The 13408-nt window shown below is 38.4% G+C and overlaps 1 protein-coding gene across 1 annotated transcript in view; it reads right to left on the reverse strand.

Annotated features, from left to right (window-relative positions):
- Nucleotides 1–12353, reverse strand: part of PALLD (palladin, cytoskeletal associated protein) — a 30667-nt gene extending 18314 nt beyond the window's left edge. Inside the window, exons 1-3 of the mRNA XM_008570595.1 lie at nucleotides 12274–12353; nucleotides 9917–10138; nucleotides 8320–8541 (exon numbers count right to left, since the gene is read on the reverse strand). Coding sequence (XP_008568817.1) covers nucleotides 8320–8541; nucleotides 9917–10138; nucleotides 12274–12351 — 522 coding nt within the window. The 5' untranslated portion in view covers nucleotides 12352–12353. The remainder of the gene's footprint in view (nucleotides 1–8319; nucleotides 8542–9916; nucleotides 10139–12273) is intronic.
- Nucleotides 12354–13408: the final 1055 nt, after the last annotated feature.

Consider the following 13408-nt stretch of genomic DNA (forward strand, 5'->3'; position numbering starts at 1 on the left):
AGCAAAGATGTATAGGAATGTAACAGAGATGGGAGAAGAATTAGGAATGACCAAATAGAAGGAGGTGGTCCCTTGGGGGCCGGCCCGGTGGCGCACTGCTACAGTGCACCGCTTGGGAGGTGTGGCGGCGCCCCCGCCGAGGGTTCGGATCCCACGTGCAGACCGGCGGCTCACTGGCTGAGTGAGGAGCGGGGGCAGCGCCAAGGGTTGCCATCCCGTTGCCGGTCCCGGTCCAGTACGGGCGCGACACTGAGGGTTGCGATCCGTTGCCGGTCACGAAAAAAAAAAAAAAAAAAAAAGAAGGAGGTGGTCCCTTGGGGGCCGGCCCGGTGGCGCACTGCTACAGTGCACCGCTTGGGAGGTGTGGCGGCGCTCCCGCCGAGGGTTCAGATCCCACGTGCAGACCGGCGGCTCACTGGCTGAGTGAGGAGCGGGGGCAGCGCCAAGGGTTGCCATCCCGTTGCCGGTCCCGGTCCAGTACGGGCGCGACACTGAGGGTTGCGATCCGTTGCCGGTCACGAAAAAAAAAAAAAAAAAAGAAGGAGGTGGTCCCAAAGAAACAAACTTAACTAATCTTATACCTCTAGATATGAGACTCCTTCTAGCATTCACAATATTTGCTATCGAGCTCACAGTTAAACACTGCCTTTCCTGAAAACTTCCAAGGACAGATGAAGTATACCACTATGCAGAAGAATTGCTTCTAGCAGATTAATTGTATCTGAAGCTCAGGCCACATGACACAGATTCTCTTATGCTGTGCTCTTGGCAAACACCTGGGATTCCTTAAACTAGCTTGAAATCTAAAATTAATTTTATCTAACCCCTCCAAATCTATATCTGCTATAGAACATCTAGATATGACTTGCTTAGATGACCCCCATTATAAGGTGCACAACTGACGCATCCTACTAGATGCTTTGACAAGTGAACACATAAAATCCATGATTCTTTTTGGAGCTTGAGGACAAGGAAGTGTGTGTTTTGTTTTACACAAATAGCTTCAATTATACTGATATGAGATATGTCTTCCTTATTATTTGTTTTGCTGCTTCAGGGATCGAATGCACATAATTTGGATATATGCTTCCTTGTGGTATGAAACACAGAGAATCCACAAGAGAGATAATATTAACTAATCATTTATGTTAGAAAAAGATATAATATAAATGAAATTTAAACTCTAACCTTGAATTTGGGCAAGCAGATGTGGGTTGTTAAAAAAAGTCCTGTAATCTGGATTTGAATTTTGACTTTTTCTAAAACTTTGGCCAAAGCACTAGATTTATTCAACCCTTTGTTTCTTCTTCTGTAAAAATAGGGATGCTATATATTTCCCAAGGATGCTGTAAGGCTTAAAATGGTATAACCTAAGATGGTCTTATGAATATCAAACGGTGCCTGATGACATAAATTATCAGTATTAAATGCATCATAGCTGCTACTGTGTTGCTGCGGGTCTGAGACGTTATGAGTACGTGTTCACAGATATGCATCAAGATGACTTTAAGGGGCCCCAGAAGCTTGGCTGATCCCAATAAAAATATACAACTGAATATTCTGTACTTGAGGTATGCTCTTATCTCTTTTTTTCATTCCTTCAAAACCTCTTTTAACCAACGTCTCCCCTGCCCCTCAGTGCTTTTAATATTGGGGTGAGCCTCAGACACCTTCGTATGCTGCTCTGTAGCTCTGGAATTGAATTGCCTGGGTTTGTACACCAATTCGGTTCCTTATAGTTGAATGACTTGAGGCAGGTAGCTTAACCTTTCTAAGTAAGTTTCATCTGTAAAATAGGACCTATAGTTAATATCTTATAGGTTTTTATGAGGATTAAATATGTTAATGGGTGTAAAGTACTTGATATTGTGTTTTGCATATAATAAGTGCTCAATATGTTAAATTATTATAGGACTCAATATGGATATAATAACCTGATGAATGTGAGGCATCCCTTAGAATTGTTTTGTTTAACACGAGGTTTTTTTTTGCATATGTGTAATGAAGTTTTCTTTTTCTTGGTATTAGAATGTAATTTACTCCAAAGGAAAAACAATACGTTTAGCATGGGAGGCTGAATATGTGAAAAGCAGATCAAGCTTTTTAGCTTCTGCTAGTGCTGGAAAGGTGCAAACACACAGCCATATTCAATGCGCTTGATGTGGCAGCTGCATTTGAGGGGTAAGATGAGAGATGCCCTACTCAACTCTAACCATACCATTTGCCTACGCTTAGGATCAACCCCGCCTCCTCTTCCCCACTCCCTCCCCCAAACCCCCCCCAAACCACAGGGTAAACAGGTTGGCATACTACTCTGGAAAGATTACACATTTCTACACTGTTTTCAGGGTTTTCACTGCTACTGCTTAGAACCATACACACAGACATTGCCATAGAATACTTCCTTAACTTCTCAAATTTAAGAAAAAGGAATATGTTATCATTGGTCACCTTCCTACTTCTACAGCAACCTTCACTTCTGAACATGAAGGGGGAAGATGTGGTCTTCAGGAGGCAGAATTATTCATTTGATTAATATAGTGTTATTGACTAAATACATTACTAACCAATACATGACCAGGAGCATTTAGAAAGTGTCTAAACTAAGAAGTTGTATACTTTTGACATTTTTATTTGAAAAAAAATCCAGAATTCAATGAAGCATTTTTTAAAAAAAGATGCTTCCAATGTGCACAAGAGAAAGTTAAGATTTTTAGGTCTGATCTTTTTTTTTTTTTTTTTTTTTTAAAAGGTGACCAGTAAGGGGATCTTAACCCTTAGCTTGGTGTTGTCAGCACCACGCTCAGCCAGTGAGCTAACCGGCCATCCCTATATAGGATCTGAACCTGCGGCCTTGGTGTTATCAGCACCGCACTCTCCCGAGTGAGCCACGGGCTGACCCTGAATGTCTTATTTATGAGAAAGATCATAAAGAATTAGTGCTAAGTGATTTTAATAATGCTAATATGCCTGTAACACTAGTCCTCATCGTAAGTAGGAGGCTCTGAAGTGCGCTGATGCTATCGCATTTCATTAACACATGAAGTAATGATGGAAGTGAATGCTTAACGTGAAGCTCGAAATGAGCCAGCAAACCTTATACTGCTAAAATGAAACACAATCAAAAAACTTTTCATATTTAACTCAGCTGTGTTACTTTTCTATTCCAAATGGATCCACAGAGTTTAAATCTATAGTACAAAGAAGTCTGAATTCTTAAAGTGATTCTATATTAAACATCCAGCTTGTAAAGATTATTTAATGCCATGTACAAGGCCAGCTATTTATATAACATGGAAATAACATTTTTATTTCATAGTTTACGAAATTTAACTTGTGGCACACAGGTCTTTATAAAAGCTTGCCACTTGTATACATAATGTAATTTGAGAAAACATCAAACTGCAAAACAGCCATTCCAAAATTCAAGTGCAATACAAAGTAACTTAGCAACACAGCAAAACAAAGTAAAACATTCATGTTTAGATTTGGTTGTGTCTTAAAGATAGGATTAGAGTCTAAAATAAACTGTATTTGTGATCCTCACTTTAGCACGATGTTGGTGCAATGCTGCAGTATTACTCATTATTTTGCTCAGCTATGAGATTGCTTTGGTCTCTCATGAATTGCTTGAGCTGCACAGGTTGGGCATGATACGCAGTCCAGTCTATGTTTAGAGCTGTGTGTTCTATCTCACGTAGAATCTGGATGTAGCAATAACATCTAACGTGTTTCTTATTCCCAAAAGACTAACCCAGGTGGAAAAAATATCATATTCTATAAAATATTCTGCTGAACTTTAGTATTTCCCTCTTTCCTTAGTTCTCACCCTTCTCTTGGCTGCCTTCTGTAATTATTTTCCATTGCTCAGGAAAGCTCTGCTGTCTGTGTTTCATTACTGAACTAATTTTTCCACTCCAGCCTGTTTCTTTTTCTCTTGGTCATTTCACATCATGTAGGCTACGGTGACTAGAAAAAAACAGTTGTCTCCCTTTAAAAATACTTTTAAAATTTCAAAAGAATTTAAGGTAACTAAAGGGCATCAAGAAAATAAGGATTCAGCTTCAGTTTTCTATTGACTACACTTTATACTTTTGGGATTAATATATCTTGAAACATTTAGCTTTTACTTTTGAAATTTTCTTTCAGTGCCTACTTAAGACATGCCTCCTGTAAATCATGTTTTAAATTCACAAATTACGAGAATAACAAAATACTTTAGTATTCAATAATAGATGTTATAAAGTTGAGATTACGACAATATTGATCATTTCTTTAATGGCTTTCCTACACCAACAAATGGTAACTTATGCCAAGGGTCAGGTAGAAAACTGTCTTCCACTTGTCATGGTTTAAGTACCACTTTGTTTTTCTAATGAGTGGTAAAGTTCATTCCAGTTTCTAGGTGATGACTCACAAAACCTACATCTGGCATAACTGGATGTACTTGCTACTGAAGACCCCAGGATAGAAAAGAAGGAGTTTTCTTTTGGAATTAGAATAAACCAGGCAACATGTTCAGAAACTAGGAACAACAACTACTGCCAAGTGGCATAAATATCATAATTTCTCTCACAGCAATTTCAATGGAATATATAGATATAGATATATTCTGTTTGAGGCCTAAAAGTATACTTTTAGAATGTCCTCAAGCTCTCTTCTTGACTTTCCCCTCCTTTTACCTGTCTTTGGTTATTTAGGTAGAAAAGGAGAATCTTAGCCCTGCCTTAATTAAAATATTGAGTGCACCAACTAACCGTTAGAGACAGTCGGAATTCTAGGTATTAGGAACTGGTCCAGTTACTATTTTTGAATCTGTTGCTCCCACTGATAGACCAGAGCAGGCATATTACCTGCTGCCTAAATCACAGGTGGGATGGGATATTCTTTTAGGAGGTCTGGGCTTTTGGCTACCTGATGTAAACTGGTCCACTTCTCATTTCTTTGTCTTCTCTCCAAAGGACAGAGGCAAAGACCCAGAGTGGGTACACCATGGGGCTTAGCCTGGGATCTGGTAAAGCAGTGGAATTACTGGGGCCAGAATGAGGTCAGTGACCACTCTCTTCTGGGCCTTCTCTTGGCTCTGAGGGTGCTGAGAACAGAGAGCACAGAGCAGCTTCCCAGCTTCATGTGTGGCTGGTGTCAGCTGTGCTGTGGGTGTGGCCCATTCTCTGGCTCATGGCTCCTCCACCCAGGCCCACAGCTGTGGCAGTTGTGGCACGGCCACATCTGCTGCCTAACTCCTTTCCCATGGGGGTGATAAAAAGGAAAAGGCAGGAAGTCAGAAGACCACACACCAGCAACACGTTGGGCAGACGTTCCATCCCAAACTGACTTGCTTACTCTTTCACGATACCGTGGGAGCGGAATACCTAGGAACAGAACTGATCCTTTACATCCTGGTTCCACAGGCTTCTGCCAAGTCCCAGGACTGCTGCTCTAGGATGGGGTAATTAGCGTCCCTGAATTCAAATAGTAACAATAACTAGCATTCACTGAAAGCATATCATGTGCCAGGTAAACTGAATTGCTTTTTACATGTACTGCTTTAATCTGTATTATCATTCTCATTTTACAGAAGAGGAAAGAGGAATGAGAAAGAGGTTAAGTAACTTGCGAAAGCTCATTTAGACAACGAGTGGCAGAAGTAGAACTGCAGCTCAGATCTGCCTAAGGCCAAAGCTCATGCTCTTAACCCCTGTACTACACCGTCTGCCTGGTTCTAGGCATTTCAGTATCATCAGTGTTACCCCACAATCCTGGTCTGTCTTTGTTGTGCCATTTCTTTCTTTTGATTTCTTTCCCTTTCTCCTTCTCCTTACATGGGTTTTGTTTGTTTTTTGAGGGGGCTTTATATACAGGGCTTTAGGTAGATTATATTTATATTTTTTAATATTTATTTATTTTAATTGACAAATTATACTTGTATATATGTATGGAGTACAATGTGATGTTGTGATATATGAGTATGTATACGACTTGGAATAATCCAAAGGGGAACTTCAGTGGTCCCTGTTTATCTAGTGATTTCATAACAGTTTGTCAAAAGAGTTTAAATGATCAAAGACTACTAACCCTTGAGGCTGGACCCTTGTCTCAAACTTTGCATACTGCCACAGGACATGAGCACTGAGTCCTTACCCATTTAGAACTAATCCTCATGTAAAAATACATTAGTATAATGTGAAGAAGACTAGAAGCAGGCTCATAATTACAGTTTTACATTTATGTTCTTTTGTTCTATAAAATGGCTTACTCCAATAAAAACTTAAAACATGCTAGGAAAAATGTCTTGAAATTAATGTCAGGATCCAACACTAGCAAGTGCTTAAGGAACACAGATAATTCTTTCCCTGTAATATATCCCAGCCTTTCTAGGGAAAAAGAGGAATAAGGGATACAACATAAAGAAACATTTTGGATTTCGTTGAGTTCTCCACCATTTTTCTAGCAGAAAACTGAAATTTGAAATTTGTTAAGAGTCAAGGAAAATATAAGAAAAAAAATACTAAAAGTACCATATCTACTGAAAATACAATTAAAAAAAGCAAGTTTCACTTTTGTTCCCCCAAATACATCAAACATGAACACAAATAAGCATTAAAGTGCAACTTTTCAGTAGAGGTTGTGATTTTAACTATTTTTCATGGTGATGGTCATGATTAAAAAATTAGAACCTCAAGAAGGTGCATTAATATGGAAACTTCATTGACAATGAAGAGTTTGCTGTGCTCTATCAAAACCTGATTAGCTGCATAATTCCAGTTTCATTCTAATCCTGATATTACTGCAGAAAAATATCTTTATATGACAATGGAATATTAGAATAAGTTAAACCTTGTACAAACATAAAACTTTGTAAGCTTCATTAAAATTATTTATATCCTTTTCTAACACTTAATATTTTCTTCGAAAGAAATAATGAAATATGAAATGATATAAATAGATCAGAGAATTTAAAAAGATGAGTTGGCAACCTCAAGCCCTTGTGGTACTACAATGTGTCTCACTAGTCTTGTCCCCCTCTCCAACATGGCACTGAGAAGACAGTGGTATTTTTACTATAGAGCTTAAAAGCATACTCTGAACCCAATTCAATTCCATATAAAACAAAAAAAATCTGGAAGTGAGTATATATGATAATTCAAATTGTCTTCAAGTCCAGTCATCTTTTCCTTCCCTTCAAAAAAAAGAAAACCTAAGAAGAGTTTTTTGTCTCTTTTCTCTTTCGAGCTGGGGCAAACAAGGGGAGAGAGAGGGAAAGAAAAAGGCAAAAGCAAAAGCTATGTGTTCCTAAAAAGTTCATAAAAACAAAACACAGAGAAACACTGATTTGCTCTGTAGGCAGAAAGCTGATGCAGGCTGGTGCCTCCTTTCAAAAGGCGAACAGGACAAGTGGCAAGCAGCTGCAGTATTACACAGAATTTCAACAAACAAATAATGGGAAAAATGGCACCCAGAACATTCCCCTGCCTCTTAGGGACCCCTCCTTAGCTCTGCAGCTATTAGGAACTCACCCTCTTTGGAAAGAAAAATAGGACTGCAACCTAGTCAAAATTTTGGTTAAAAAAACAAAAGCAAAGCAAAGAACCCATCAACATCGTACTGTGTTAAGGTGGATCCTGCAGTCTTCTTGAGTACAAAGTGCAACGAAGACAAGGCAGCCCATTATAATATATTCCCTATTTAATACTAAATAAAAGATAACTTTAACTAGATTTTCTCTTAAATAAGTTACTCAACATTTAAAAAATTGTTGGTGTATGAATGAAGAAATACGATGGTATGAATGAAAGTGCAAAAAATACACCACAGGTTGTTTTGTCTAATTACTATCACTTTAATCACTTTAAGAATTAGCACTTTTTTCCCCTAGAAAGGTATCTGGGTTCATATCCAAGCCTGGCCCCTCGCCAGCTCTCTGACCTTGGGAAAGTTAATTTATCTCACAGAACTCAGGGCAGTCATTTGCAATTTGGGAATAACACTCAGGAGAAAATGATGTGGGTGTGTGAGAAGCTCCTTGTTAATTATTCAATTGTTGTTATTGGTGGCAGGGGGTGGGGGGGTGCGGGCTCCTATTTATTCTGTTCTATTCTATTCTTCAAACCCAAACTCCACTCCCCCGACTCTCTACCCTTTTTGGTTTCTAATGCCTCCTGAAGATGGCCCTAAACTTAAGAGTACTTAAGACATTTTATACCGTGGGTACTGAGAAAGGTAGTCTGTATCTCTTCCTCCTATCATACATGCTGTATTTTAGAAACTAAACTCTTCCTCAGAAAATATGGCTCTTAAAAAGCCATGTTTTCAGCTCACCTTTGGCTTTGGATTTCCAGCCACTCTACATGCGAAAGTCACAGGCATTCCCTCAAAGATCTTGTAATGTTTCAACTTCATCTCAAAGAACGGTGCCACTCCATTTTCCACAGGCACATCCCCATACTGAACTTCGTCACCTGATTCGTCCACAGGAGACCTTTCTAGTCTGTACTCTATTTCACTGATGAGTCTCTGTTCACAGCTGGAGATTTTGTACTCCTATACAAAACAAAGAAAGTTCAAGTTGGCAACCTCAAGCCCTTGTGGTACTACAATGTGTCTCACTAGTCTTGTCCCCCTCTCCAACATGGCACTGAGAAGACAGTGGTATTTTTACTATAGAGCTTAAAAGCATACTCTGAACCCAATTCAATTCCATATAAAACAAAAAAAATCTGGAAGTGAGTATATATGATAATTCAAATTGTCTTCAAGTCCAGTCATCTTTTCCTTCCCTTCAAAAAAAAGAAAACCTAAGAAGAGTTTTTTGTCTCTTTTCTCTTTCGAGCTGGGGCAAACAAGGGGAGAGAGAGGGAAAGAAAAAGGCAAAAGCAAAAGCTATGTGTTCCTAAAAAGTTCATAAAAACAAAACACAGAGAAACACTGATTTGCTCTGTAGGCAGAAAGCTGATGCAGGCTGGTGCCTCCTTTCAAAAGGCGAACAGGACAAGTGGCAAGCAGCTGCAGTATTACACAGAATTTCAACAAACAAATAATGGGAAAAATGGCACCCAGAACATTCCCCTGCCTCTTAGGGACCCCTCCTTAGCTCTGCAGCTATTAGGAACTCACCCTCTTTGGAAAGAAAAATAGGACTGCAACCTAGTCAAAATTTTGGTTAAAAAAACAAAAGCAAAGCAAAGAACCCATCAACATCGTACTGTGTTAAGGTGGATCCTGCAGTCTTCTTGAGTACAAAGTGCAACGAAGACAAGGCAGCCCATTATAATATATTCCCTATTTAATACTAAATAAAAGATAACTTTAACTAGATTTTCTCTTAAATAAGTTACTCAACATTTAAAAAATTGTTGGTGTATGAATGAAGAAATACGATGGTATGAATGAAAGTGCAAAAAATACACCACAGGTTGTTTTGTCTAATTACTATCACTTTAATCACTTTAAGAATTAGCACTTTTTTCCCCTAGAAAGGTATCTGGGTTCATATCCAAGCCTGGCCCCTCGCCAGCTCTCTGACCTTGGGAAAGTTAATTTATCTCACAGAACTCAGGGCAGTCATTTGCAATTTGGGAATAACACTCAGGAGAAAATGATGTGGGTGTGTGAGAAGCTCCTTGTTAATTATTCAATTGTTGTTATTGGTGGCAGGGGGTGGGGGGGTGCGGGCTCCTATTTATTCTGTTCTATTCTATTCTTCAAACCCAAACTCCACTCCCCCGACTCTCTACCCTTTTTGGTTTCTAATGCCTCCTGAAGATGGCCCTAAACTTAAGAGTACTTAAGACATTTTACACCGTGGGTACTGAGAAAGGTAGTCTGTATCTCTTCCTCCTATCATACATGCTGTATTTTAGAAACTAAACTCTTCCTCAGAAAATATGGCTCTTAAAAAGCCATGTTTTCAGCTCACCTTTGGCTTTGGATTTCCAGCCACTCTACATGCGAAAGTCACAGGCATTCCCTCAAAGATCTTGTAATGTTTCAACTTCATCTCAAAGAACGGTGCCACTCCATTTTCCACAGGCACATCCCCATACTGAACTTCGTCACCTGATTCGTCCACAGGAGACCTTTCTAGTCTGTACTCTATTTCACTGATGAGTCTCTGTTCACAGCTGGAGATTTTGTACTCCTATACAAAACAAAGAAAGTTCAAGTTGGCAACCTCAAGCCCTTGTGGTACTACAATGTGTCTCACTAGTCTTGTCCCCCTCTCCAACATGGCACTGAGAAGACAGTGGTATTTTTACTATAGAGCTTAAAAGCATACTCTGAACCCAATTCAATTCCATATAAAACAAAAAAAATCTGGAAGTGAGTTCCAACATGGCACTGAGAAGACAGTGGTATTTTTACTATAGAGCTTAAAAGCATACTCTGAATCCAATTCAATTCCATATAAAACAAAAAAAATCTGGAAGTGAGCATATATGATAATTCAAATTGTCTTCAAGTCCAGTCATCTTTTCCTTCCCTTCAAAAAAAAGAAAACCTAAGAAGAGTTTTTTGTCTCTTTTCTCTTTCGAGCTGGGGCAAACAAGGGGAGAGAGAGGGAAAGAAAAAGGCAAAAGCAAAAGCTATGTGTTCCTAAACCGTTCATAAAAACAAAACACAGAGAAACACTGATTTGCTCTGTAGGCAGAAAGCTGATGCAGGCTGGTGCCTCCTTTCAAAAGGCGAACAGGACAAGTGGCAAGCAGCTGCAGTATTACACAGAATTTCAACAAACAAATAATGGGAAAAATGGCACCCAGAACATTCCCCTGCCTCTTAGGGACCCCTCCTTAGCTCTGCAGCTATTAGGAACTCACCCTCTTTGGAAAGAAAAATAGGACTGCAACCTAGTCAAAATTTTGGTTAAAAAAACAAAAGCAAAGCAAAGAACCCATCAACATCGTACTGTGTTAAGGTGGATCCTGCAGTCTTCTTGAGTACAAAGTGCAACGAAGACAAGGCAGCCCATTATAATATATTCCCTATTTAATACTAAATAAAAGATAACTTTAACTAGATTTTCTCTTAAATAAGTTACTCAACATTTAAAAAATTGTTGGTGTATGAATGAAGAAATACGATGGTATGAATGAAAGTGCAAAAAATACACCACAGGTTGTTTTGTCTAATTACTATCACTTTAATCACTTTAAGAATTAGCACTTTTTTCCCCTAGAAAGGTATATAACACATGAAAAAGTTTTCATGATTTCAAGTTCACAGCATCCACTAATGGCAGAATTAAATTCAAGTTTGTAAATAAACGACAAGAAAAATCACATTGCAATAATTTTGTTCATCTCACATTAAATGAAAATAGATACTGGCTGTAGCACTTATAATAAATATATGGCAGTAAAGACAGATACACAGGTAAAAGAGAAAGAACAGAAGAAAACAGACACAGTGAATAACCAGAAAGAGAAGGAAGGTGAAAGCTTAACCTTTTGACCATCCAGAGGACGCCCTACAGAAGCAGGAGGAGACTCAATTTCCTGTAATGGTAGAAAAAAAGAAGTGAAGACTAACAACAAAATAGTAAGAATGCAGCATGATTTCTAGTTTTCCGTAAGTGAAACTTTTGTGGTGGTAATATTTAACACAGAAAAACTTTCGGATTTTGAAGGGTGATCCATTTCTCAACAGACATGAGAAAGAATTTGATTCTTTAAACTTGCTTTAAAAGCTTTCTTTTAGCTTGAGACTACATCTGGAAACTCCAAACAGAAGCATTACAGAGTCAAAGTAGCTTACATCAAATCTATGAAGTATCTTTTTTTTGGTGGTTACAGAAGAACAAAACATAGCATTTTAGGTCTTCTGCTAATGAGTGTATAACTGTATATATGAAGGAAGATAAAGACATAGTCTTTTCTGCACACAGATATCTTACTTTGACTAGATAGTAAAAATATAATGAGAAATATTCGCTAGCTATTTTAAATAAGAAAATGTGTTTGTCCATGCAAAACTATTTTTCAGTAAAGCACAGGACCGGAAAAACAGAAATATACTAGAAAGAAGAATAAACTATTCAATAAGAAGATAAGAACAGGTATGGAAATAATTCTATCAATCACTTGACACAGTGTCTAGCACACAGTATATACTTAATAAATATTAGCTATGACGTTGATTGATGATATTAATATTGTTTTTCTGTGACTTGCCCTCTACTTTCCACAAAATTGATCCTAAGGTGTCCGTAAAGAGTATGGAGAGAGGGAACAGGATAACTGTTATTCTTCTAAGAAGTCCAGAGCAACGTAGTACCTGATTAGCCGTTTCCTCTTCAGGCTCTTGAATATTAAAGACAGTTGCACTGTCAGCACCTAGTAGTCGACGAGCCATTCTTTCTTCATATGTTAACTTCTAAACAAAATAAGTCACAAAAAATACAAAATTAGGAAAAAATCACAATTATAATTGCCTTCTGAAAAAGAGTGAAAACCAAAACAAAATGAGTTTTGATGTTTCTGTAACTACTGTCCTTCCAGCTTCAGAAGCCTGTATGTAGAAAATTAGGAAAAAATCACAATTATAATTGCCTTCTGAAAAAGAGTGAAAACCAAAACAAAACGAGTTTTGATGTTTCTGTAACTACTGTCCTTCCAGCTTCAGAAGCCTGTATGTAGAAAGAGTCTGTTTCTTTCCCTTGCTTCAGTTTTTCTACCTTTCAGCCCCAATTCTGGACCTAATGACCCAGTCCAGTGCTGCGAGATGACATAACTAATCTTGGGAGCCACCCACTGACAGAGCACAAATTTAATGTGAATAAGAAGCAAAAAGACAGAAACCACATAGAAAATATGTCACGTACGTATCCTTAATGGGAAACAGAGAAAAAAAGAACATATTCAAACAGCAAAACATGATTTAAAGGAAATGCAATTTACATAGCCATCCATAGGCTTCAGAACAGCCAAGTCAGTTCCAAGATTGACTGACAGTAAAAACAAAGATACTGGAAAGGAGAATTAACTGATCAATAAGAAGATAAAAACAGGAGGTATCACGGATGGAAATAATTCTGTCACTCAATACAGTGTCTGGCACATAATATGTGATCAATAAATATTAGCTAGGAGAAGTTTTAGACCAGCTGGCAGTGATGGTCTCTCTGCTTTGGGATTCTCACCACTAAGAGCATTTCCTAGGCTGCTGTGTAATGTGGGTGAACAGGGGCAAATATAATAACCCACAAAGAATGATTGCACATGGGTGAATTAGCAACAGGACTATGAAAGATAGTGGCCAAAGCTAACATCCACAATTCATGACTCTACTCAGAAATAGACTGCCCATCAGGCAAAGAAAGTGGTAGTGATTTTGCACCTAGCAATTAAGCACTTCGGAATGGGCCAAACCATTTTTGCTGATGACATAAGAAATGCCAACATCTTATTCT

This window comes from Galeopterus variegatus, unplaced genomic scaffold (genome assembly GCF_000696425.1).
Source record: "Galeopterus variegatus unplaced genomic scaffold, G_variegatus-3.0.2 Scaffold618, whole genome shotgun sequence".
Lineage (NCBI taxonomy): Eukaryota > Metazoa > Chordata > Mammalia > Dermoptera > Cynocephalidae > Galeopterus > Galeopterus variegatus.